General features: G+C 39.7%; 1 protein-coding gene across 9 annotated transcripts in view; it reads left to right on the top strand.

Moving 5' to 3' along the window:
- The window catches only part of NFIB (nuclear factor I B), a 465,213-nt gene that overhangs the window by 225,122 nt on the left and 215,393 nt on the right, over nucleotides 1-24,698 (top strand). For 3 of the 9 annotated variants that reach the window (XM_037850906.1, XM_037850902.1, XM_037850901.1), the window contains exon 1: nucleotides 19,519-20,579. The exons of the other annotated variants lie outside the window; for them this stretch is intronic. In XM_037850906.1, coding sequence (XP_037706834.1) covers nucleotides 20,550-20,579 — 30 coding nt within the window. In that variant the 5' untranslated portion in view covers nucleotides 19,519-20,549. Of the gene's footprint in view, nucleotides 1-19,518; nucleotides 20,580-24,698 lie in introns of those variants that run through there. 9 annotated transcript variants of the gene reach the window in all.

Raw genomic sequence — 24,698 nt, 5'->3', positions numbered from 1 at the left:
AAAGGACCAAGGTTATTTGTTGGAGACTTTTTTTTAAAAAAAATAACAGTTTGGAAACAGCCAAACGTTGATCAGTAAAGAAATATCTAACCAATGTATCTATAAAATTTAATGTACTAGAGAAGTTAAAATGATTGAGGTACTGACAAACAAAAAGTCAAAGATTGCTAAGTGAAAGAAGCAAATTTTATATATTAGCCAAAATTTTTAATAAATATTAATATGTGTGCTGGTTTGAATCTAAAAAAAATTATCTTCAATATGCTCAAGGAAACAGGGAAAGAACTAAAGGATATCAGGAAAATGGTGAAAGAACAATATGAGAATCTCAATAAAGAGATAGAAATATTAAAAAGGAGCAAAACAGAAATACTGGAGTTGAAGCCCGCAATGACTGAAATGAAGAATTCCCTAGTGGGTTTCAATAGCAGATTGGAGATGGCAAAGGAAAATAACCTTGAATGTGAAGACAAGACAATTGAAATAATTCAGGATGAGGAGCAGAAGGAAAACAGAGGAACAAAAGAAAAGGAACAGACCTAAGTGACCTGCCGGACACCTTCAAGCATATCGGTATATATATATATATTATTGGAGTCCCAGAAGGACAAGAAAGAGAAAAGGTAGAGAAAGAATATTCAAAGAAATAATTGCAGAAAACTTCCAAAATTTAACAAAAGCCAAGAATATACACATTCAAGATGGCCAACAAACCCCAAACATGATAAAATCTAAGAGAATCATGCCTAGATACATAGCAGTCAAACTGCCAAATGCTAAGAGCAAGGAGAGAATTCTGAAAGCTAGAAGAGAAAAGCAACATGTTATGTACAAGGGAGTCCCAATAAGATTAAGTGCCGATTTCTCATCAGAAATCATGGAGGCAAGAAGAGAGTGGGATGAAATATTTAAAATGCTGAAAGAAAACAACTGCTAACCAAGAATTTTATATCCAGTGGGAATGTTTTTCAAATTGACAAACTAAGACCTTTCCAGATAAAGAAAAACTGAGGGTGGTTGTCACCACTAGACCTGCCCGATAAGCAATGCTGAAGAGAGATCTTCAACTGAAAGAAAAGGACTCTAGACAGTGGATCAAAAAGGCAATCATTATGGGCAATTATAAACGCTGGTATTATTGTATTGTATTTTTTGGTATGCAACTCTGCTTTTTACTTCTTACAGGTTCAAAAATGCAAACACATGAAACGTAATGATAAATCCAGGGGTTTGGTATACAATGCATCCATAAAGACATAATTTGTAATACATACAACATAAAGGTAAGGGTTGAGGGTCATAGGAACAGTGCTTGTGTATGCTATTTATATTAAGTTGGTCTCAAATCATTATTGTTATGGATTTAGGATGTTAAATAAGGGATTCAAAATGGTACACTGCAAAAAAAAAATCAAATAAATATGTTCATTAGTGGAAGAATTGAGGGACAATAAATTATAAGACTAACAGAGACCAAAGAGCAAAATGGCAGAAGAAAGTTCTGCATTATCAGTAGTTACTTTAAATGTAAATGATATTGCTAATGTACACTCTTAAAATGGCTGTGTCAATTTATAATGCAGAAAATGCTGAAAATGTTATTTTCTTGGATATCATAATCTAAATCTTTACTAACAAGATGCTTAAAAAATACTGTAAGTTTCATTTTTTAATCCATTCATATGGCAAAGATTAGTAGAATAGATAAAAAGCATGACCTAACTGTTTGCTGTTTACAAGAGACTCACCTTAAATTCAAAGACATAAGTAGATTCATAGTGAAAGGGTGGAAAAAACATACCATGCTAATAATAACCAAAAGAGAGCTGGGATAGCTAAATTAATATTAGATAAAATAGACTTTAATTAAAAAATTGTCACAAGGGACAAAGAAGGTCACTACATACTGATACAAGGATCAATTCAACAAGAAGACATATCAATTATAAATATATATGCACTTAACAACAGAGTCCTAAAATATATGAAGCAAATATTGACAGATTTGAAGGGAGAAACAGACAGTTACATGTTAATAGTAGGATACTTCAGTTTATCACTTCAATAATGGGTAGAACATCTAGAAAAAAATCATTAAGGAAATAGAAGATTTGAACAACAGTATAAACAAACTAAACCTAACATGCATAGAATACATGCATAGAAGAATATACGTTCTTCTCTAGTGCACATGGGTCATTCTTAAGGAGAGACCATATGTTAAGCCAGAACACAAGTCTCAATACATTTAACAATATTGAAATTATACAATGCATTTTCTCTGACCACAATGGAATAGAGCTAGAAATCAAGAAAAAGTGAGAATTAGAAAAGTCACTAGTATGTGGAAATAAAACAACACACTCTTAAACAATCAATGGGTCAAATAAGAAATCACAGGAATATTAGGAAATACCTGGAGGCAGATGAAAAAGAAAAAGCATGACATGTCAAAACTTATGGGATGCAACAAAGGCAGTGCTAAGAGGGAAATTTATAGCTCTAGATGAATGCATTAAAAAGATGAAAGACCTCATATCAAAGACCTAACCTCCCAACTGTAGGAGCTTGAAAAAGAAAAGTAAACCAAACCCAAAATGTGCAGAATGAAGGAAATAATAAGGATTAGAACATAGATGAATGAAATAGAGATTTAAAAAAAACAAACAAATAGAATCAACAAAGCCAAAAATTGTTTTTTGAGAAGGTCAATAAAAACAACAAACCTATAGCTAGACTGACAAAAAAAAATAATAAAATAAATAGCAAAAACAACTAAAATCAGAATTGAAAGGGAGGGCATTACTATTGACTCCACAGAAATAAAAAAGATTATAAGAGGATACTATGAACAACTGCATGCCAACAAATTAGATAACCTAAAAGGAATGTACAGATTCCTAGAAACACACAAACTACCTACACTGACTCAGGAAGAAACAGAAGCTCTCAACAGACCAATAACAAGTAGAGTAATAATAATAAAAAAAATCTCCCAACAAAGAAAATCTCAGGCTTCACTGGTGAATTTCTCAGGCTTCACTGGTGAATTTCACCAAACATTTCAAGAAGAATTCATACCAATCCTGTTCAAACTCTTCCAAAAAACTGAAGAGGAGGGAACACTCTAATTCATTCTATGAGCCTAACATCACTTAAATACCAAAGTCAGATGAAAATACCACAAGAAAAGAAAATTACAGACCAACACCCATTAGGATTATAGATGCAAAATACCTCAACAAAATACTAACAGATCAAATCTAACAGCACATTAAAACAATTGTACTCCATGACCAAGTGGGATTTATCCCAGGTATGCAAGAGTGGTACAACATGAGAAAATCAATTCATGTAACACAACACATTGATAGAACAAAGGCAGGGGGAAAAAAAAAAAAACAACCCAACTCCAAAATGCTGATTGCTCATTTCAATTGATGCTGAAAGGCATTTGACAAACCAGTACTCCTTCTTGATAAGTTTTTATCAAGAAAACTAGGAATGGATGAAAGCCTCCTCAGTATCAAAAATGGCATTTATAAAAAAACTCACAGGTAACATCATAATCAGTGGTGAAAATGGAATGATTTCCCTCTAAGATTAGGCACAAGATAAGGATGCCCATTGTCACCACTGTTATTCAACATTTTACTTCAAGTTCTAGACAGAGAAATTGGGCAAGAAAAAGAAATTAAGGGCATCCAAATTGGAAAGGAAGAAGTAAAACTTTTCCTTTTTGCAGATGACATGATCCTATATATAGAAAACCCTGACAAATCCACAACAGAAGTACTAGAACTAATAAACTAATTCAGCAAAGTGGCAGGGTACAAGATCAACAGGCAAAATCAGTTGTGTTTCTATTCATTTGTAATGAAGAATCTGAAGAGGAAATCAAGAAAAAAAATCTATTTAAAATAGCAAGTATAAGAAACAAATACATAGGAAAAAATGGTAACCAAGGATGTAAAGACTTGAATGCAGAAAACTACAACACATTACTAAAAGAAATCAACCAAGACCTAAAGAAATAGAAGGACATTCTGTGTTGAAGGACTGGAGGACTAAATATTGTTAAGATGTCAATTCTATCCAAAGTGATATACAGATTGAACACAACCCCAATCAAAAATTCGAATACACTTCTTTGCAGAAATGGAAAAGCTAATCATCAAATTTATATGAAAGGGTAAGGAGCACTGAAGAGCTAAAATATTTTGAAAAAGAAGAATGAACTTGGAGGATTCACTCTTCCCAATTTTAAAATTTATTATAAAGCTACAGTAATCAAAACAGCATGGTACTGGACTAGGACAGACATAAACCTATGGAATCAAATTGAGACTTTAGAAATAGATCCTCACATCTATGGCCAATTGATTTTTAGCAAGGGTGCCTGCCAAGTCCACTCAATAGGGAAAGAATATTCTCTTCAACAAATGGTGTTGGGAAAACAGGATATCTAAAAGCAAAGAATGAAGGTGGGACCCCTATGCAAAAATTAACTCAAAATGTATCAAAGACTTAAATATAAGAACCAGTATTATAAAACTAGAAGAAAATGTAGGGATACATCTTCAGGATGTTTTGCTGAGCTATGGTTTCTTGGACATAATGTCAAAAGTATAAATAACAAAAGAAAAAAATAGATGAACGGGACTTCATAAAAATTAATAACTTTAGTGCATCAAAGGACTTCATCATGAAAGTAAAGAAGACACCTACATAATGAGAGAAAATATTTGTAAACCATGTACCTGATAAAGTTTTAATATCTGGAATATATAAAGAAATCCTACAACTCAACAACAAAAAGACAAACAATCCAATCAAAAAATGGACAAAAGACTTGAATAGACATTTCTTCAAAGAAGGTATACAGTTGGCCAATAAGCACATGAAAAGATGCTCAACATCATTATCCATTAGGGAAACTCAAGTTAAGCCCAAAATGAGATACCATTTCACACCCACTAAAATGGCTATTATAAAAAAACAAAACAAAGGGAAATAACAAGTGTTGGAAAGAACAAGGAAAAATAGGAACTTGAGTTCATTGTTGGTGGGAACGTAAAATGGTGCAGCTCTGTGGAAAACAGTTTGATGGTTCTTCAGAAAGTAGAGAATAGACCTCCCATATGGCCTGTCAATCCTATTTCTAAATATATACTCAAAAGAATTGAAAGCAGGGACTTGAACAGGTATCTGCACACCAGTGTTCCTGGAGGCCTTATTTGTAATTGCCAAAAGATGAAAGCAGCCCAAATACCAATCAACAGATGAATGGAAAAACAAAATGAGGTATACACATACAATGGAATATTATTCAGCCATTAAAAGGAATGATGTTCTGATACATGTGACAATGTGAATGAACCTTGTAGACATCATGTTGAATGAAATAAGCCAGGCACAAAATTAAAAATATTTTATGATTTCATTGACATGATATAATTAAAATAAGCATATTCATAGAGTCAGAAACTAGCATACTGGTTACCAAGGGATGGGATGGGGTATGGACTGGGGAGTTAATGCTTAATTGGACAGTTTCTGTTTGAGGTGATGGAAAAGTGTTGGAAATGGATGGTGGTAATACTAGCACAACATTGTGAATGTGATTAACACCACTGAATTCTATATTTGAATGTGATGAAAAGGACATTTTAGGTTATATAGATGTTACTAGAATAAAAATTTAAAAAAATAGGTCTGTACAACACAAACAGTGAACCCTAATATAAATGTTGGACTATAGTTAAGTAATATTGTTTCATCAATTGTAACAAGGGTACCATACTAATGCAAAGTGTTAATAATAGAGAAAACTGTGCATGTGAGAAGGGGTATATGGGGACTTTGTATTTTCTGCATGATTTTTCTGTAAATCTACAAATACTCCAATAAAAGAAAACAAATTATAAAATGTCAATAGTAAAAAAAAAATAATAAAAAACTGGTACTGGTAAAAGAAATATTGTGTACCGCTCAGGATAGTCTTAGATATGAGGAGATAAAGGGAGAAATGGTGTCATTAGGTATGGTCTTGACACCTGCCTTTCTACCCTGACCTAAGGTTTTGCTTGTCAACCATCTTTGAAGAATAAATTGGTAAAAGAAAGCAGTACTAGCTGCATGCTAGGTAAACCCTATATGTCTAAACTTTCCCACCTAATATTGCTTCTCCTTTTTTTCCTGGCTATGTACAAAAATATTTCCCATGCCATGAAGAAGTGATATCAAAAGTTATTTGCTTTTGAATATATTCATGAGTTTTGTTTTGCTTTTTTTTTTTTTTTTTTTTTTTTGTGAATTGGGGTGGGATGAACAGCTGACATCCCAATTACATTTTTCTCTTTGGTTTCTATTAACACTTTTTTTATTTCTATCAACCCATGTTTACTGCCAGTAGAGTGAGCAGAAAACAAAGAGTTGCCATTTGGTTTGTTTATTTGAAGGTTTTCAAAATACCCCACGGGAAGATTGCTTTTTTCTAAACAAATTTAGAGGAGAATGTTAGCACAAAGTAATATACATTATAAGCGTAGAGTTCCTCAAAAACTTATTCATCCTTGCATGGCAGCAGCTAGCTCAAGCCGGGGCCCATGTGATACACACAATACATGTTTGTAGAAGGATCGAATTCTTCCCCTTATTCTCTGGTCAGAGTCTCCATTTTCTGTACCTAGACTTTCTTAGTTACAGGATAAAGACGCAAAATATGGTCATTGATCTTCTTAAAGTAGTGGGCAAGTTGAAATGATGTATGTTCTAGATATGCCAAAAGGAATCTTTGACAAAGGGATTTGGATCACAGGATGTTATGCAGGGGGCTTGACATCTGCTTTCCTGTTGAAAATGGCCACTGAGCTAAAGGGAGAGTAGTCCTTTGCCAAGACTATAGAGAAGGATCAGTAGACTGTCTAGTGCTTTCTTGCATCCTGTTGTCTCACTGGTTTCTGGACTGACAGATGCCTTTGTTTTTAGAACATGATTTAAAAAAAATACCCTAGTGATTCTGTTGTTTTTGAAACCTTACATATGGCATAAAGTATCCTGAAAAACTTTAGAAAAAGCAGTTGCTTTTTCTTTGCTCAATTTAATCATCATTTCAGTTGACATTAATTCAAATTCAATGTTTTCTTTTTATGAGCATTTAGATGGTTGAAATTCTAAAGTTACATAAAATTATAAGTAAACAAGATATGAAGATTAAATGATTAAATTGTGCATAGTTCTTTTCTGGAAGTAACTCTTAAAAAGTAGGCTACGAAATGGTTTATACTTCAGTTTCAAAATTCATAACAATTGTGATAGAAAATAATTTTTTGAAGCTGGTAGGCATTTTTGATTTACCACTATTGAATCAGAGAGCAGATTTTTCACATATTGAGTCATAATTACAGGCTTTTTTTTTTTTTTTTTTTTTCCTTGTAAACCACATTAACCCGCTCTTGAAAACCTCTGGTTGGTGTATGGAATGAGTCTGTCTCTATTTAGCCTGTGAAATTTAACAAGACCATAGCCTGGGGTTGGTAAGGCTGTGAGCCATACCACCATCTCAGGTTTTTGATGACACCACAAACCACTTGAGATTTATTATGTTAGCAGATGTCATCAGATATGTGTGTGCACAGGTGCAGCATGCAGTTAGTGAAAGAAGGAACACTGAGTGGGTATATTTATTTTTGTACCCATACTCTCAATGGTTAGAAAAGGACCTAGTGTGTCTGTCCTGTGCAGTGTGGAGTTTCAAGTCCACTGCATGGACCTATCTGGCAACCTTATGTCTTTCCCACAGATATAGTTCTGTGTATGATGAGCAACTGTTTTGTGGGAAAGCCACTGTGTTTACTTTTACAGTCAATGTCTAAAGAAGAGGCATAACAGATTATAGCTAAAGACTGCTATAACCAATGAAAAATAAGAATAGTTATCAGGATTTGTTACTTAAACTTGGGTTTTCCTCTTACTAGATACGTATTCTGTCCCCAATAAAAATTGCAAGTAAACAGCTCTCATGTATTGCTCTCCAACAAAATGCCAAAATTTGGCACTTTATAAGTGTTCTTTTTCAAGCCTCTCTAAACATTTTTTAAATAATTAAGAAATACTCAAAATTATTGCCTGCAATGTGAAATTGCAATATGAAATTTGAAGCAATACGAAAATGTTTACACAGGTTTATACATTATGTATTTTTTAAATTCTAAAAAACAATTATCCAATTGTTTTAAAGGATGACATATATCTGAAATATTCCACTATCTTTATAAATATGTATTAAATCTGCACAATGCTAGTATAATAATGGGCTAAATATAATAATATAATAAATTAGTATATACCCTTTAATAATATAAAGAGAATAGAAATAAAAAGACACTTCCTATAGTTTTGAGAAATATAGAAGATAAAAATAAACACCTTTGGAGTAACAACTGAAAATTACTAGTTTAGATGGGGTAGAGGAATTACTTCAATTATGACATAAAGCATTGTAATAATGCATGCCTTTTAGAAATAATTATATAGTGATTATTCTCAAAGATAAACACACGCAGATGTTTCTAGTACATAAAAAAAATTCTTAATTTGAAGAAAACATACAGAAAGTGCATTACCAGTTCACTGGTTTTAGGAAGAAGCAAATATGTAAAGTAGCAGTGTACTTGCACAAGCTTCTTGTACTTATAACTTAAGGCAGAAGAAATTACCTTTTCTACTGGAATCACGTCAATGAGATGCACTAGAGGGCCAAAAATGCCTAAGCATCATTTGACAGTGCTTATTTTAAAAAATGAATAATTAACTATAATTTCTAAAAAAGATGAATATAAAAATATTTTGGACTTTAATTATATTCTAGGAAAATCTTTAAACCAAGGTGATTTTAATCTAAAAAGAAGCACCTATTTAAAAAGATTCTCTAGTCTCTACATATTTATTTACATTACAAAATATGAAAACCTGAATATCAACTGATGTTGCAGATTAGAAGACCATGATCATTAGTCAATTAAAAATTTCAGGAACATCATGTTGATGTGGCTACAAATTAGTGAGACTAGTTTCTATAAGACATTCTGGAAAATCAGTCTTCTTATTTTATAAGACTTGGATATCATTGAATTACAATTTGTGTATTTATTTGACAGAAGAAGAGTGACTGGTACAGGATTAAGTATTCTTGTTAGCTTCACATGTGAAAAGAAACTAATGGCATACAAATAAAAAATAATCTGTGAAACACTAAACATGACAAACAATGGTATATTTTATCACTAAGTAATATACTTAGAAAGAAATCTGACAGGTGACGCTAAATCTAGATTCATCTCAGTTATCACTAGAAGCACAGGAACTTCTTTTCTTTACTCTTTCATATTTCTTTTCCATTTTTTTCTCTTACTAAGGATACTTCCTACCCAAAACTGGATTTGCTGTATAATGTAGTTTCTACTTTACATGAAATAGATGTTGAGAGGAATTGGTAACTCTGCTATGACTTCAAATAATAACAAGAAACAAGACCTTTCTAGGCAATCTTACAGAAGTTTTAGTATTTGATAGCATTTCCCATATATAACATCCCTCCCCCATGTATTTTTTTGGTTTAATTAAATTTTTCGTATTTTATATTTGGTTCCTTAGTGCTAAATTTGATTTACTTAACCAAGAAACTACTAGTAGGAAATCCCAGAATAGAAACAGATCTGTTTGTTATCCACTTGAATTGACTGCCTGGATGGCCTGAATTATATAGCTACAATAGCGGATAAAGTTACTTAACTAGGAGCAACATAGACATTAACATTAATTTTCCTTGGGAAGTCATAGCTGAGTGTGGATATATATGTATGTATATATGTATGTGTATGTGTATATGTATATGTATACGTATGTGTGCGTGCACACACATTTTTCATCATCGTCTCCCTTCCCAAAGACACATACTGTGGTAGTTTTCAGAGGGGGAAATCAGCACTGTTAAACCTGCAGTTTGACAACTCATTTTTAAGTCAGGCATTTTTCTAAAGTCTAATTAGGTGATTCCCAATTACTTTTTATATTCCACTTCTTATCGTTGAATATAAGTAAGTAGGTATGCATATCATTCACGTACAGCCAAACATCCAAATAATGTGTATATAAGTATCCAGAGAAAAAGTTGGGTTTTCTTTTTCAAATGAGGCCAAAATGTCGTCTTTGATTTCTAACGTGTATTGTAGAAACTAGGAGTCTGAATAATGTTTAAATTCTCTTGGAATTTGGGGATAAACATAATTGGGATTAAAATACTGACATGCTCACATTTAGTGGAGAGATAAGAACAATTCATCGGGATCTATTCCGGTCCTGCTGATAATCACATAATTGAACCGGGTTTTTAGAGGATATTTGAAGCCATTGTCGTCTGTTGTGCAATTACATAATTAGTCAGGGTGTCTGTGTAATAAAATCTTTTCTAAACACATGTGGGTTAGTACTAAGTAAATTTAGGGCTAGTGTTATATTTTTACTTTTAATGCTTTAATTTTCCATCAGAATTACAGAACTAAATTTAACCGTTAAACATTATCACTCAACTACAGATCCTTAAAAAGAAAACAATTGGATTACTTAAAAACTAAGCAAAAGTTTATATATACCCAACTTTAAAAATGTTAGTCAAATATTTACAAAATGTTTATCAAACTGCTTTATGTATGAACGTTAACTCACAACCAATTCTCATCAAGAATATTTACTTGTGGGCAGCGAGGGGTTGTATGTTTCTTTAGTGTTGCTCGTTTCTTCCTCTTAACCCTAAATTACTGACGTAATTTTTGACATACACATATTTGCATATAAATATGTCAAAAGGGCACTCTTTCTGGTAGCTTTAATGATAATGCAGCGAGGAGCCTTTCAGAACTCTCTTGACAGAGAAACAAACATGGCCTTGAGAAGTTGAACGTGGCGCGGAATAGGGAGTAACACAAATTACTTGTTCTTTATTACTATATATATATTTTTTAATTTTTGAGCAGCTCTTCTACCTAATTCCCTACTCCCGCATGTCCGCGGGGGGACCCCTAGACCAAGGCACGCCCCAGACACACTCAGGGAGCACAAAGGCGCACGGGACCCAAAGGCGCGCAGAACCTGGGGCAGCCCCCTAGCACAGGCGGCCCCTCCCTCCCCACTCTTCCTCGCACAAAGACCAGGCACTCTCTCCCGCCCCCCAGCCCACGAGGGATGCCCCCGCCGCGCAGGGCCACCACACCCACTCCAGCCTGGGTACGGGTTCCGAGCCGCCGGCTGCGCGCGGGTTCCCACCTCCCCCGCCACGGGCGCCCTGATGAATATTCATCACCGCGCGCCCGCCGGCTCACAGCTCCTCCTTTCCGTCTCTTTCCCGCCGCCAGGCGGAAGCGAAGAGCCGCACTCCCCGCGCGTCCAGGGCCGGCCGGGGCGGGGCAGGGCAGAAGGCGAGCTCCTGAAAGAGAAAGCGAGGGGACGCGGAGGGCGGGAGCGCGGGCCCGGCGCGGAAAGGGTGCTCGGGTGGGCGGCGGTTCCGGGGTAGCCCCGCCGCCCGCCAGCCCAATCCGAGGGTGGAGAAGGGGTGAGCGCGCAGTCCCGCGGTTGCGCCTGCTGCATCAGCCTAGCGCGGGGACTTGGAGGAAGGAGGAGGGCGCGAAGAGGTAGCCCCCACCCCGAAAGCAACCCCGCTAAAACAATAAAATCCAGTAAACGCGCGCGCGCATACACACACACACACACACACACACACACACACACACACGACTCTGGACGGCGTTCAAGTCAACCACGAGAAACAGTCTTCGGCAAGTGAGAAGAAGGAAAACCGGATACCCAGACCTATTCAGGGGCTGCCTGCTTATAGACTTGACTTTTATCGCCTTTTCTTCTCGGGCCAAGAATTTTGGCATTGCAGAAATAATTAAAAAAATAAGACTACGCCTGGATTTTTTCTTTTAATTAAACACAAAAAGCGACACGAAAGCAACCCTTGAGAAAATCCACAAATCTGTACCTGAGACACGTGAAGTCAGCGGCCCAGGGTCCTGTTACAGACTCAAGATCTTTTATTTAATGCAATAGTGCGATGGTATGTGGCTTTAAAATGGATGGGTTCTGTTTGCTCGTCTTGTTCGTCCTTTGCACCCCCCCCCCACAGAGGTACAGATTTTTCCCTGTTGGTGGATTATAAAGTGACTATTTTACCCTTTTCCTAAACGCTGATGTCATTTCTACTTTACAGTTCGAGCTGTAGTTCTGGGTTTCCAGAACTAAAGCAAGTATGTATTTTTAAAGCTTTGGCAACTTCGGTATATGTGTCACACTTTTATGGCAGGCATCAGTGGATAACATTGTGAGTCCCAACAGTGCGGAATTTGACATTTAGCACTTTTCCTGCTTCAACTCCCTATTCCTCCCTCCCCCATGTTGTAAAAAATTACTCTACAAATGATACTTTAGTTGTACCTTGCAGCCCATTCTGTTTTTCTGCAGCACTCTTTTCTTTTTTTCAGGTGCAGCTTTGCTGCGTCTTCTCATTTTAAAAGTGCGTTTTTTAAGCGAGGGAAGAGCTATTTAGCTCTAATTAGAGTGCTAGAGTTTTAAAAATGGGTATTTATTCTAAAGTGTAGTCACCCCAACCGTCCAACTCCCACCCTGTCCACCCTTTCCCGAAGCTGCAGATCGGAATTGCTAGCCCTCCCCCCAATCCCACCCATATAAAAGATTATGATGGATTTCTTCCCTCTTCTGTTAATACTTTTTTTTCCCACCCTGCTGTTTTTGCTCTAGGATTTTTTTTTCTCTCTTTCTAAGTCTGTGTGTGCGCGCGCGCTCGTCTGTCTGTCTCCCTTTTCCCTTGTCCTCTCTTCGCCAGTATATCTGGGCCCCATTTTAATGCACAATATCCCATCCATTAAGTTGTGGTTGAATGCGGAGAGTGTGAAGACTTGGCAGCTCTCAGGTCGAAGGGGGCGGGGAAGCCAGTTTCTACTTTGACACAAGATGCCGAAGTGGCGTGATCGGAATTATTATTAGGGCCGTGAACATGGCCATCTTCTCTTTGGGTTGGAAAAACTGCCATTGAACTTGAGACGGGACAGACAAGATCTCGAAGTCCCGTCCCCGCCCCCCCTCCCCCCCTCCGCACGCACACACTCAAGTACAGTAGCTGGCAGGGAAAAGGCGCCAAAACACACAAGATTAACTCTAACTTTCTTTGAATAGATCGTATAGCACGGTCCTTTGTAACTTTAACTTGCAACAGGCGGGAAAAAGTTAACTTTTGAACCCATATTTGAATAGACATTTAAATCAGCCCTAACTGGAATAAATCCAGAAAGTCATACATGCATGCTTATGTGGTTAGAAAAGAATGCATGTGTAAATAAGCAGAGTGCATGTGTGTATATGGCTGGAGAATTCAAGATTTAATCAAAATCAGAATTAGTGTGACTTTCGAGTGCAATGTACGTGGGAGAGCATTGTGAAGCTAAGAAGCTGACCTTTAAGCAGCCTAAGTAAAAACTGCAAAGAGTTGTGAAACACAAAACGTTGTGGTTTCCAGTTTTACATTTGAGGTTTGATGTTTTCATTTAATGGTATGAGAGATGGAGAAAGCTCCAGCACTGAAAAGTCCCTATTAAATCATATGTGGGCAAAGGTCAAGCACTCCAACTCACTGATACAATATACTGCAGATTCCTGCCTAACTGATGGAGAGCAAAGGAAAAAGTGCTTGGGCAATAAAAGTATTAGAATGGTAATTATCGTCTGTGGTTGGGACTGCATTCTTGTGCATTGGGGAAAGGTTTTTGCTGGCCCCGATGAATTTTAAAGCTGAGTATTGTTGAAAGCTGCTCTAATAGGAAATTGATTAACTGAGTGTTTCATACAATAAATGGTGACAGTTTCATTGTTTGATGTCCAAAATAAATTCCTTTTATGCTTTAGCCGACATAGACATCCATTTAATTTTAATATAGTCAGACTGAGCAGCCGCATAATTATAAGAGTGAATGTGATGTTACAAACATCTGTAACTTTGCTTTTGGAGCTTGTGACATCACACAATTTGACAATGTTATTGCTCTGAAATTTATTAGCTTGCTGTGCTGTTAAAATATTTCGGATACATTTCAGAGATAAAGATGACTGAACATTGATTTTGTTCAGGCCCAATTGTTTGTCTTTTCTCTTTGTAATTATGCAATTGTCTCATAAATTTTAATTTGAAAGCTAAAATGCAGGATTCTGTTGTTATGCATTGTTTTGCTTTCCAAATAGCAAGACAGTTTTCAAAAGGGGAATTAGAGAAAGGGGTGCAGTAAGTTTACATTGGTGTGCAATGCAACTTTTACACTTCATAATGCAGAATGTAAAGACCGTTTAGCTATTTTGAATAAAGCCTTCCAAATATCTCTTTAAAACTGACCTATTTTCAGATGTCATGAAGGTATGTGTCGATGAGTAACAAAAGCCAACTTACACACAGAAAATGATGGCTTTGTTTTACTTTAAAGGTCAGCCATTCTGAAAAAAGGACGGAAACTACAACTTTCTCCAAACCAGCAGAGTGTGTATGAGAATGTAACTTTTGCTGTATTGGGAGTGAAGGGAGGCAACTATTACTGTGATTTTCAAGGTTCAAAATAAATCATGCAAAAGGTAAAGTGTTACAGGGCAACTGTTGACTTTGTAATCGGGGTGCAAATGTCTTCAGAAGTTGGGAATATCTGTTGATGAAGTAGCCTTATCTCTATAGACAAGTGGAAACCGCTAAACTTACTGTAGGAATCCAGTCCAGTCGGTATTCAGATTCAGAATCTAGCTTGTAAATGTATCCGTAATGTAGACACACTTAGTGGGACGGTTGTTTTTAAAAAACAAACAAACAAACAGTCGAGCACAGGCATTTCAGCAGCAACAATATTAACAGCGTCATTTTCTCTTTTAGTTTTATCTTTTGGGGACACCCAACAGTTCCCAGAGGAAGGCAAAAAAGTCCACGGTTATTTATTCATTTCAGTGAAAAGCAAAGCACTGGCAATGGGAGGTGGGGGTGGGGGGCTGGGGTGGGGAAGCTAACTGGTTGTTAATTTTGTCCGGGATGGGGGGGGACTGCTATCCTAATTTGACAGTAGTCCTTTAAGCACCTAGAGAGCAGGGAGTGATTTTGCAATTTCCATGAAGCACAGGCAATTTCAGTGCTTGCTGGGTTGTTTATATATGCGTTTTTGAGTGGAATTTTGGTGTTCCTCCTTGTGGATATAAACTTGTGTGTCCCAAGCTGCACATGTATGATGTTTGCTGTTCATTTGGAAGAAGGGATGGTCCCTGGGCACAGGGTAGTAGATAGTTGCAGTTTTGCAGGCCTGTTTCCTGAGGTCATCAGGTCATCTGTCTCTTTTGTATTTAGTTTTAAAACATTGATATTGGCAATGCAGCCAGGGTATGTGGAATTGTTGAGCCTCCTCTTGAATGAATCACATGTGAGAGCTGAAAAAAAAGTCATCGAGTGTACTCAAAATGACAGCTTTGTTAAGCTCCAAGAAACCTTGTGCTAAACTGTCCAGGATTTGCAACTTGTCGCTGCAGTTTCTTTAGAAGGGAGTAAGGTAAAAGAAAATCACTATTCGGAGTTACTTGAGATGTCAAATTTCTTTCTGGAGGTCAGTGAAAGACTCAACTTGGGAACATTGCTTAATTTTTAAGTGTTTTAAATATACAATCGAGTTTTGAAAACCCCAGCCACCTGAAGTACTAGCATTCCTTTTTGAAATCACTAAACTTTCTGCCAGTTAGAAATGAAACTCTTTTCCCTATCTGATGGCAGGGAATAGGTGATATAGGGAGGAGATCTTTAGGGATACTAAAATTATCAGATTTTCCGGTTGCTGAGGGAGCTGCTCACTTCTCTTCAACTCCTCAGCCAGGTTTTTTGGGAGAATGGATGTGGCCTGTCCTACCAGTGCTTTCATCCTGTCAGTGCAGGAGAAAGAAGAGGGTTAGAAGAGGTAAGTATCAAAGTTTAGGAAGTGTTTGGCCCATTTTGACAAAAACAGAGGTTTTTCACAGGTACTTTAAAACCACTCTTAATACCCTGACACAGACATGCTGGAAAAAAACAAAAGGTGAATAAAATGCGTGCACTTTCTCAATTCCTCCTCTCTACTCTCCTACCTGGGATTTAAAAGATTGGCATTTCTCAAACCAAAAGTAATGGACAAGTCTTATGCTAAGAGAACCCAGAAGTCCCATCCACCCAAATTTACCAGTCCCTATTTACCAAAGGCTCTCTTAGAGTTCATCCTGAAAAAGTCTGCAATGAGTTGGCATTGGCTGGACAAGAAGCAGTGTTTTGGGGGGTGTAAGCCATTCTGTCTGTGGCTCCAATGCCTGACAGGAAGCCAAAGTCCTTTAAAGTGAGTACCCCCATAAGCCCGTTCAGGATGTCTCTGTTCCTCATTCTTCCCTCCCTTTTGGTTTTCCCTACCTTACCTTTACACCTTTTTTATTTTCCTTTTTCCTAGAAATAAATCAACCCCCCCCCCCCAAACTAAGCATCCTCTAGGGTCATCAAACTGTACTGAACCACAAACACCCTACAAAAAATGGAGCATTTGAAAGAAGTATGAACCCCTAAATGGTGGCTCTGGGAGGCCCCAGACAGCTTCACATCTCTGGGGTCTTACCTGGGTCTGATGCTGCTGCTTCGCCTTGGTGCTGCTGCAGCTTTTGTGGGCTCTTCTGTGTAACAGTTGGCAATTTTTCGTTTTTCTTTTTTAAGGCGTGTGAAAAACTTTGGATGCAATCTAGTTTTGGTGGCAAAAGGAAATGGTTTCTGTTGGAAAGGGAAACTAATAAGGGGAGGAGGGAGTAACCATGTCTGGAGATACTTCCCCAAGGCTTAGCACTGGGCCTCTTTTGCCAGGGCACAGCGGCTGGTTCTTGGATCTCTGGCTGAAAGGAGCGCTCTCTGGGTGCCAGGATTTCATCAGGGGTGGTGTGGTGAGGGGGGAGGGAGGGAGGGAGAAAAGGAGAGATGGGCACTGGATTTTTAAAGAGACCCCGAAATAATGGCTTCTGTTAGAGTCCAGACATTCAAAGAGGTGTGTTCAAGGACATGAACACATTCGTGCCAAGGGGAATGTCTTTTGTGGTAAATTAACTCCGGTTAAATTGAATATTTGTTCAAAGGGAAACTCCATTAGTTAAAGCTGGTATTATCAGCAGCGCTATCCTCTACGCCGCCAGCCCCATCCCCCAGATCTGGTATGGGGTGCAGAGTAATGGGCAATACAAATGGTGCTTTGGGATTAAAACAACAACAAAAACAAAACCAAAGGTGTTGCCTAAAAATTTCGGAGATAGAAATGAATATTTGGATTGACTCTGACTCGTCAGCTTGTTACTTTCATCTATAAAGATTGTCAACTTTATCGCAGCTTTTCATAAAGAAGAAATGACCCACACAAAGGAAATTAACGTTGTCAGAACGCTGACAGCAGGATTTGCCCTGGGGGTAGGGATGGGGGCGGGCAGGGAGGCTGCTCCCTGCGGTGTGCGCCCTAAAGGGTTAACTAGTGGGAGTTCTCGCAATTTCCCCTACTTTACCTGTCTTTTCAGAGCCACCTCAGCACCGGCCTCCCCAACTCCCCTCCCCCCACCGCAGCGCCTTTCTTCTTTGGGCTCTTGGTTTACGGGGGCTGCAGCTGGTAGATTTGGCAAGCTCGCCTCATTAAGAGTGCTCTTTGAAAACGGACTGTGTTTGAGCATTTTCCTAATGAGGACAGGACGGGGTTAAAAAGTGACCATTTCACGGTTGACTTGAACCTGCCTACTTTTCTTGATGTGTCGTTGTGAAATGCTTGATGTGGATAACTCCCTCTTGGTGAAGGGAAAAAGTCACTGGTTCCTTCAGGTCCGCTGGCGAGCGGCTGGGGGTTCAAGCAGGGGAGATCGAGAGAGAGGAAAAAGTCGAGAGAAAAAAAAAATCGAGACAGAGGAAGAGAAAGAGGAAAGGGGAACCAGTGGAGACCCTCGAAGTACCCACAAAACACAGTTGGAAGTAGGCGCAGCCCCGCGCAGGGAGCCGGGAATGGGGCATTGGAGTCTTTTCGCGGCCCCAGCCTCTCCCCTCAGCCCCGAGATAGATGTACGCGGAAGCACCGACATTCACTTTTCCTCTCCATTGTCTGGGCAGGCTTTGCTTCTACTGTTTCCCCACCCACCCGTAGCAGAAAACCGGAATTTTGGGGGCGGAGTGTGTGTGTATGTGTGTATATGTGTGTGTGCGAAGTAGGAGGGAGAAAGAGTGCAAGGCAAACTGCCTCCCTCAAAAGACGTGAAATCAAGTTCATTCACTCTGGGCCTCCAAGCTCTGGTCCGGGGTGGGGACAGGGTAGCTTCTCGCAGGATTGAAAGCCGGAGCGGGCGCCGAGCGTCTCTGGTCTGGCAGCCTCTGGAGGGCTGTAGCGGCACACGCACCCCGCTCTCTCTCGCGCGCGCGCGCCCGCCCTGCAGTCCCGGGTGCGCGGGGCGCGCCGCGGCCCCGCCCTGCCTGCACCCGAGAGGGGAGGCAGCTCCTTTCCGCAGGCGCCCCGGGACCCGGGGGGTGGAGACTGGGAGAGAGCCAGCGGGGCTGCAGGAGGAGAGAGGCGCATGGGAGCGAGGAGGAGGAGAGAGGAAGAGGCGGTTGCGGCGGCTCGGCCCGATCCTCCCGCTCAGAGAGAGGCCACGTGCACTGAGTACCCCTAGGGAGGCGGCAAACCGCAGCGGAGCGCTGCGTGCAGCTTCTGCGGAGCGGTCCTGGGCGTGGGCCCACTTTGGGGAGACCCCAGAGTCCACCCCCCACTTACCACCCCAGGAGTGAACTCGCGTTCCCCGCACGGCGCGGTGCCGAGCGCCGCACCCCCTCCCCCCTCACCTTACGCAACGTCTGCGCTAGGGCGCCCCAACTACTTGAGCCTAAGTTGGCTCGACCCCCTCCTCTTCGGCCTCCCCTCGTTCCTTTGCCTGCGTACTTGGCGGCCCGCGCCCACCCTGGGTGTGTGTGTCAGCGCCCTAGCCGGGGTCCTGGGGCGGCCTGGGTGTGAGGGAATTTTCCACTCGTTCCTTTCTCGATTCGGTTCTTTCACTCGGGTGTTCCCGCGGCTTGGAGTCCGCAGAGATCATCGAAATACCCCTTCCAGGGCGGTTTTTCGGGGATGTGTATGTGCGGGGTATGTTGTGGGGAAGCTGAGGAGCTTACCCAAAGGGCGGGTAGACGATATATTTTGAAAAAGGAAAAAAAACAACATAGTTCTGTTGCACCGGTGAGACCTTTAATAAATGAGGGGTGTGGGGGGAGAAACAGGAGGAGGAGGTGGGGGGCGGGGGGTGTAGAGAGGCTGGTGTAAAAGGAATGCGCGTTTGCAGGAGGAGGAGGAGTAAAGCGATGATTGTGTAATTAAATAATAAAACAATCCTTAAGTCTGATTTGGAGAGAGCTCGAGCGGGGTCCAGAGGGTGGAACTGGTGAAATTTTCAACTTCCAAGTTTTGCAACGAAAGAAAGCGAGAGAGGGAGGGGAAAAAAGAGCCCACAGCAAAAAAGAGAGGAGTTTGGAGCCGAGCGAGAGATCAGGATTTATCGTTTGGGATTTTCAGGAGATCGTTTCGATCCCCCGGGCTCTGGGCAGCAGCAGCAGCAGCAGGCTCCTCGCTTGGCCGGTCAGACGCGGGGCAAGGCGGGCGGCCCGGCGCGGAGGAGCCAGCGCGGGCGGCGACGGCTGCAGCCGGGGACCGCGCGCCGCGAGTCTCTTCCGCCCGGGAGACCTGCGTTCGCGCCCCCTCCCTCACCCCGGCCTCTCCCTTCTCCCCCACCCCCACCCAGGCCTTCTCCCGCGCGCGCCTCGCCACCCGCGCGCACTCGCTCACGCTCCCCCTTGCGCACACACATGGTCGGCTAGCAGCAAAGTTTCGCCAGCGATCACCACTCCGAGATCCTGCCGCAGTGCTCGGGGCTTTAACCTTGAACTTTCCCAGGGCGGTGACACATTCTCCGCGCTCTCCCTCCCGCCCTCCCTTCCGCGCCCCCCCTCCCCGCCTTTTTTTAAAAAAGCACTTCACAACCAACCACCACCCCAATCCAACCCACATCGAACCTTCGTGCACCCCTTAGCCCCCCAACAACAACAGCAACTGCAGAATAGAAAACAAATCCCCAAATCCAGGCGAAAAGCAGCCAACACCACCGGCGGCGGCGGCCTCGGCGAGCAGGGCCAGCGCGCTCGGACTGCAAGAGGGTTAAAAGTGTAGATTGGATTTCACCCCGGGAAATCTAGCACGCCGAGTGAACTTGAATCTTTGGCTATTTAAGGAGGACTGTGTTTGTTGTGAAGTTGCGGTGATCCAGCGCAGAGCCCCGTTCTGATTCATCGCATCGCGGGGCTCAGATGACTGTAAAATGAATAGATGAAATTCTTGCTTCTCGAAGATTTTCTTGGGCATCTTCGCGAAAGTGCGTTTTAAGGCGAAGTCATGATGTATTCTCCCATCTGTCTCACTCAGGTACATCTCTCGTTCGCTCTCTCGAGTTTCTCTCTAGCCCGAAATGCCTTTGTTTTGTTTTGTTGCTCTCGTCGTGCAGACAATTAACGGCTTGAGTTAACCTCCTCACGCCCCTTCCTTTGGCGAAGAAGTGGCCGGGAGTTGCGGCGGGATTTGCGGGGCGGCGTGGAGGCCAGTTTGCTGTTCCTAGTTCGTGGCCACCGCACGCGCTCAGCCCCGCGTCCTGGGCATGCAGAGCTGACGGCCCGCGCGCTGCCAGGGCGCCCAGGCCGGGCGAGGCCACCGGGGATGGGCAGGTCCGGGGCCCCCCAAGTGCCCACTCGCAGCAGCACCCCCGTTCAGGGTGCCTATTGATCCCTCTGGCCGCTGGCGCGCTAGGCGGACTCCGGTTTTAGACGAGGGTTTAGTGGGACTGAGCTCCTGAAAACATCCAGTGAACTTGGGCCAGGGGACTGGAGCACAAGTCCGTGTGGGCGCCTCTGGGCTCTGCTGCAGGCGGTGGGCGGGTGGCGGAGCAAATCCGAAGTTGTCGTGCGGACCCGTACCCTTGCTTAATTTGGGGAATTGAAACTGGTCCACAGTGACCGGCACTTTGGGGTTTCCAGTGACCGCACTACGAAGGCGGTCTTCACGTTGACAAGAGTTAGTTGGTCGTGGTGAAACTTAAGGACTTTTAGGACATATTTCATTTTGTGGGGACCTGTTCATTTGACGATGTTTGAGCGTAGTTCTTAAAACATGAAATAATGCTGGAAAAATGAGGTGGGTTTTTTGTTTTTGTTGTTTTATTCTGAAAATGGCCAAATATCTTGGAAACAATAAGAAATAAAACAGTGGCTTTATACTTTTTTTTTTAAACACGGTTTTTATCACTTTAAACCACATGGTCAAATGGAAGTGGCGAGAAAGAATCGACTTACCTGAGGGCAGTTTTCACCGCTGCCCAACTAACTGATCAGCCAAGTAACTGACAAACTAACTATCTTAGTCCAGGAATGTTATTTGAAACAGAATTTTAAACCTCTAAAGGTGTTGGACAGTTTACTTAAGCTTTTAGGCGAATGTTACCAGTTGGTAATTGGTAACCATTTTCTTTGACATTGACATAAAAACTGAACAACTAAAGAAGTGTCGGTTAGTCTTGGCTGTGTTAAAATTTTTTAAAAATCTGATATTAACGATGATGTATTTTTATAATAGACAAATGATTAAGATTTCAATTGTGTGACAATTAGAAGCCATTGTGATTCAAAAGGACTGAGGCATTCATAAATTGTGAATGAAGATGAAAACAATGATAAGGCGTATTCAGTGATTGGATACAGTCCTGTAGCTTTTTGGCTGACACATTTTTTATTGTTTATATTTTGTTTGGCATCTGAATATGATTGACTTAGATATGGCTATTTTCAGCAAGTAAACTCCACTTTAATTTAACAAAACTGGAAAAATGAGTTGCTGAGCTATTTGTATTTCAAAAGCTATGAATGGTAATGGGCAATAATGTGATGTTGAAACTGTTTAAGATAAAACCAATCGTCTTTAGTAGTAAAAGTTACCTTTAATATTATCCATCAGCCAGATTGTTTTCCTCTTTCTGGTAAACTACTTCCATTCAATATTATTTTTACACTGGGATGATTATTGAAGCATAATTCAAATAAAACAAAATGAAGTAAGCATTTCACTTACAAAGTGCTGCATCACTTATTCTCACCTGTAAAGTGTTGAATAATAGTTGCTTTTTTCTATATTAATTTATATTTCCATCATCGGCTTTACAGAAACTAGCAATTACATTGCATTTCTTGTTTCCTCTAAATATGGATGGAAGAGTCACTAGCTTTATCTTAATTTGCATTAGTTAAAAATAAGATTGCAACATCCTGACATATAGAATATTGGGAGCATGTACAGCCTAGTCGTTCAGCTATTATTTTAGTATTGAAGATACATACTTATCAACACTAATTCATGGTGACATATTCTTTACTATTTTCTATTTTAATAAAGTAAATCTGGTGAAAGGATTAAAATATATTTGGCATTTAAGGCCTATACTAGCGAAGTAATTTTAGCTTTAGAATTCTCATTTAACTAATCTCTATGTGACTTTATAGGTAATGCAAGGTATTCATGTACAGTTTTAGTTGTATAAGAGCTTGTTCTACATGGATGTAAGGGCTTAATATCTATAGCAAAATCTTTTTTAGGAAATGTAAGTACAAAACAGATTAACGTTCCTAATTGGTTGAAAACTTTAAAAAATATCTCAGTTGTTGCAGTAAGGTATCTAGATTTAGAAGAGATTCAAAAGGAATTACTGTTAAAGTTAGTATTTAACAAAATGGTATGCTACAGTATCATTTTCTGATAAATGTAATAACATAAACCACATGTAAAAGGAAAATTAAGAACTATCATAAATAATTTAATATTTGCTTTTAATCTTCAAATAATGCTAACTCTTAATAATATAACTTTCAGTTGGCATGATGAAATTGAATTTTTTCTTTCGTTGTATTTCAAGTTCTGCAGATACAATTTTTCATAGTTTATTGTTATATAGCAGTGCTCCAGGAATACCTAGTATTTACCCTTCCACTTCTAGATTGGTCTAATTTTCCATTGCTTTCATGGAAACCATTATTTCCGTGAAGAAAAATAAATATGCCTAGTGGAATTAAGAGTGTTTACTTCTGTATTTGAAATTTGTACCTTGATTATTTGTTTTATCGATTATTTAGTTCAACTAAAAAAAGATTTAAAAGAGAAAGAATTACTGAAAGCCAATGCATTTTAATAAAAATTCTGAAAGAACAAGGTGGCTTATTACCTAAGTATAGAGCCGTTAGAGCTTAGATTCCTTATTTGCTTTGCTTTTTTGTTTGTTTGTTCTGAAATAATTTCTGTAATTGCTTAGTGTTATTGTGATAATCCACTAGTTAGGATATTAGAAAACCTTAATCACTTTAAAAAAATTGGTTGAGGATTGTTACTATACTCCACATTCATGTCATTCAGAGTCATTAGATATATATTCCTACTCAGCATTAGAAAACAATCACACTTGGGAGATGACATTTTAGGCATGTTGATATAGAAATATGTGACTTATAGCAGACCTCCACTTAGTGTTTTTTTTTTTTTTTTGAATATGTCCACTACTCAAATAAGCATTTCACTTGAAAGGAATCCACATAATAGTGAAGCCTTAAGAGATATTAATAGGGCTCCTTTGCAGTCTGAGAAAGTTTGCCATTTCTATTTACCAAATAGAAAAAGTTTGCTTCGAAGCATTATTTGGTAGCATTGATGACAAACTCAAGGCACTTTTTAAAAACCTGGGCTTGTGTGTATTTGTTAAGAAATTCCAAATTTTACCCTCAAATTTGCATTCTGATTTTTTAAGTTAATTTATTGAAATTTTGAGATTTGTTACATGAGAAATGGTGATGCTTACATATAAATATTGAAACTTGACCAAATTTAATCAAAACTGTGATATCTTTATAAGAAAGTGAAATGTCACTGAACATAGTACTTAAGGATGTAACTACTTAAGTGTTACCACATTGCTTAATGTTTGTTCAAATAATATTGCATTTTAAAAAGCATGACCAGAGTAAAATGAGTGAGACAAAACCTTTCCCCCTGTGTACTCCTTATATTCTCAGTTTTTAGCTTATGAGTTTATATATGGATGTTTGTTAATCATATCAATGAATCATAGTAAAATTCAGGTTGTAGGAACTGAGTTCCCAAATCACATTTAAGTCCACATTTCCTTGAGTAGCCTTTCCTTTCCCATATATTTCTAAGGGGGATAAACAAAGTTTTTGTAGTTACAGTGAAAGCTAAAAGCAGAGCATCAGAAAGTGTATGGAGATAGGGAGGTCTTATCATGGGCTGTGGTTGCTGAGCAGGGCTGCCTTCCCACACAAAGAACAGATTGTGGTTTAACTCTTTCCATGGCCTAGTTTAATGTGCTCACATAGTAACCGAATTGTTCAAATCTCTGCTGGAAACTACTGATCGGTTTAATGATTTCCTCTATGGCATTTGGTTATGCCTCATGCTGTGATGTAATCATCTGCATTCTGTATTGTTACAAAATTT

The sequence above is a fragment of the Choloepus didactylus genome, chromosome 10, assembly GCF_015220235.1.
Source record: "Choloepus didactylus isolate mChoDid1 chromosome 10, mChoDid1.pri, whole genome shotgun sequence".
NCBI lineage: Eukaryota > Metazoa > Chordata > Mammalia > Pilosa > Megalonychidae > Choloepus > Choloepus didactylus.
The sequence above is the reverse complement of the archived record's forward strand: the minus strand, read 5'-3'. Positions and strand labels throughout refer to the sequence as shown.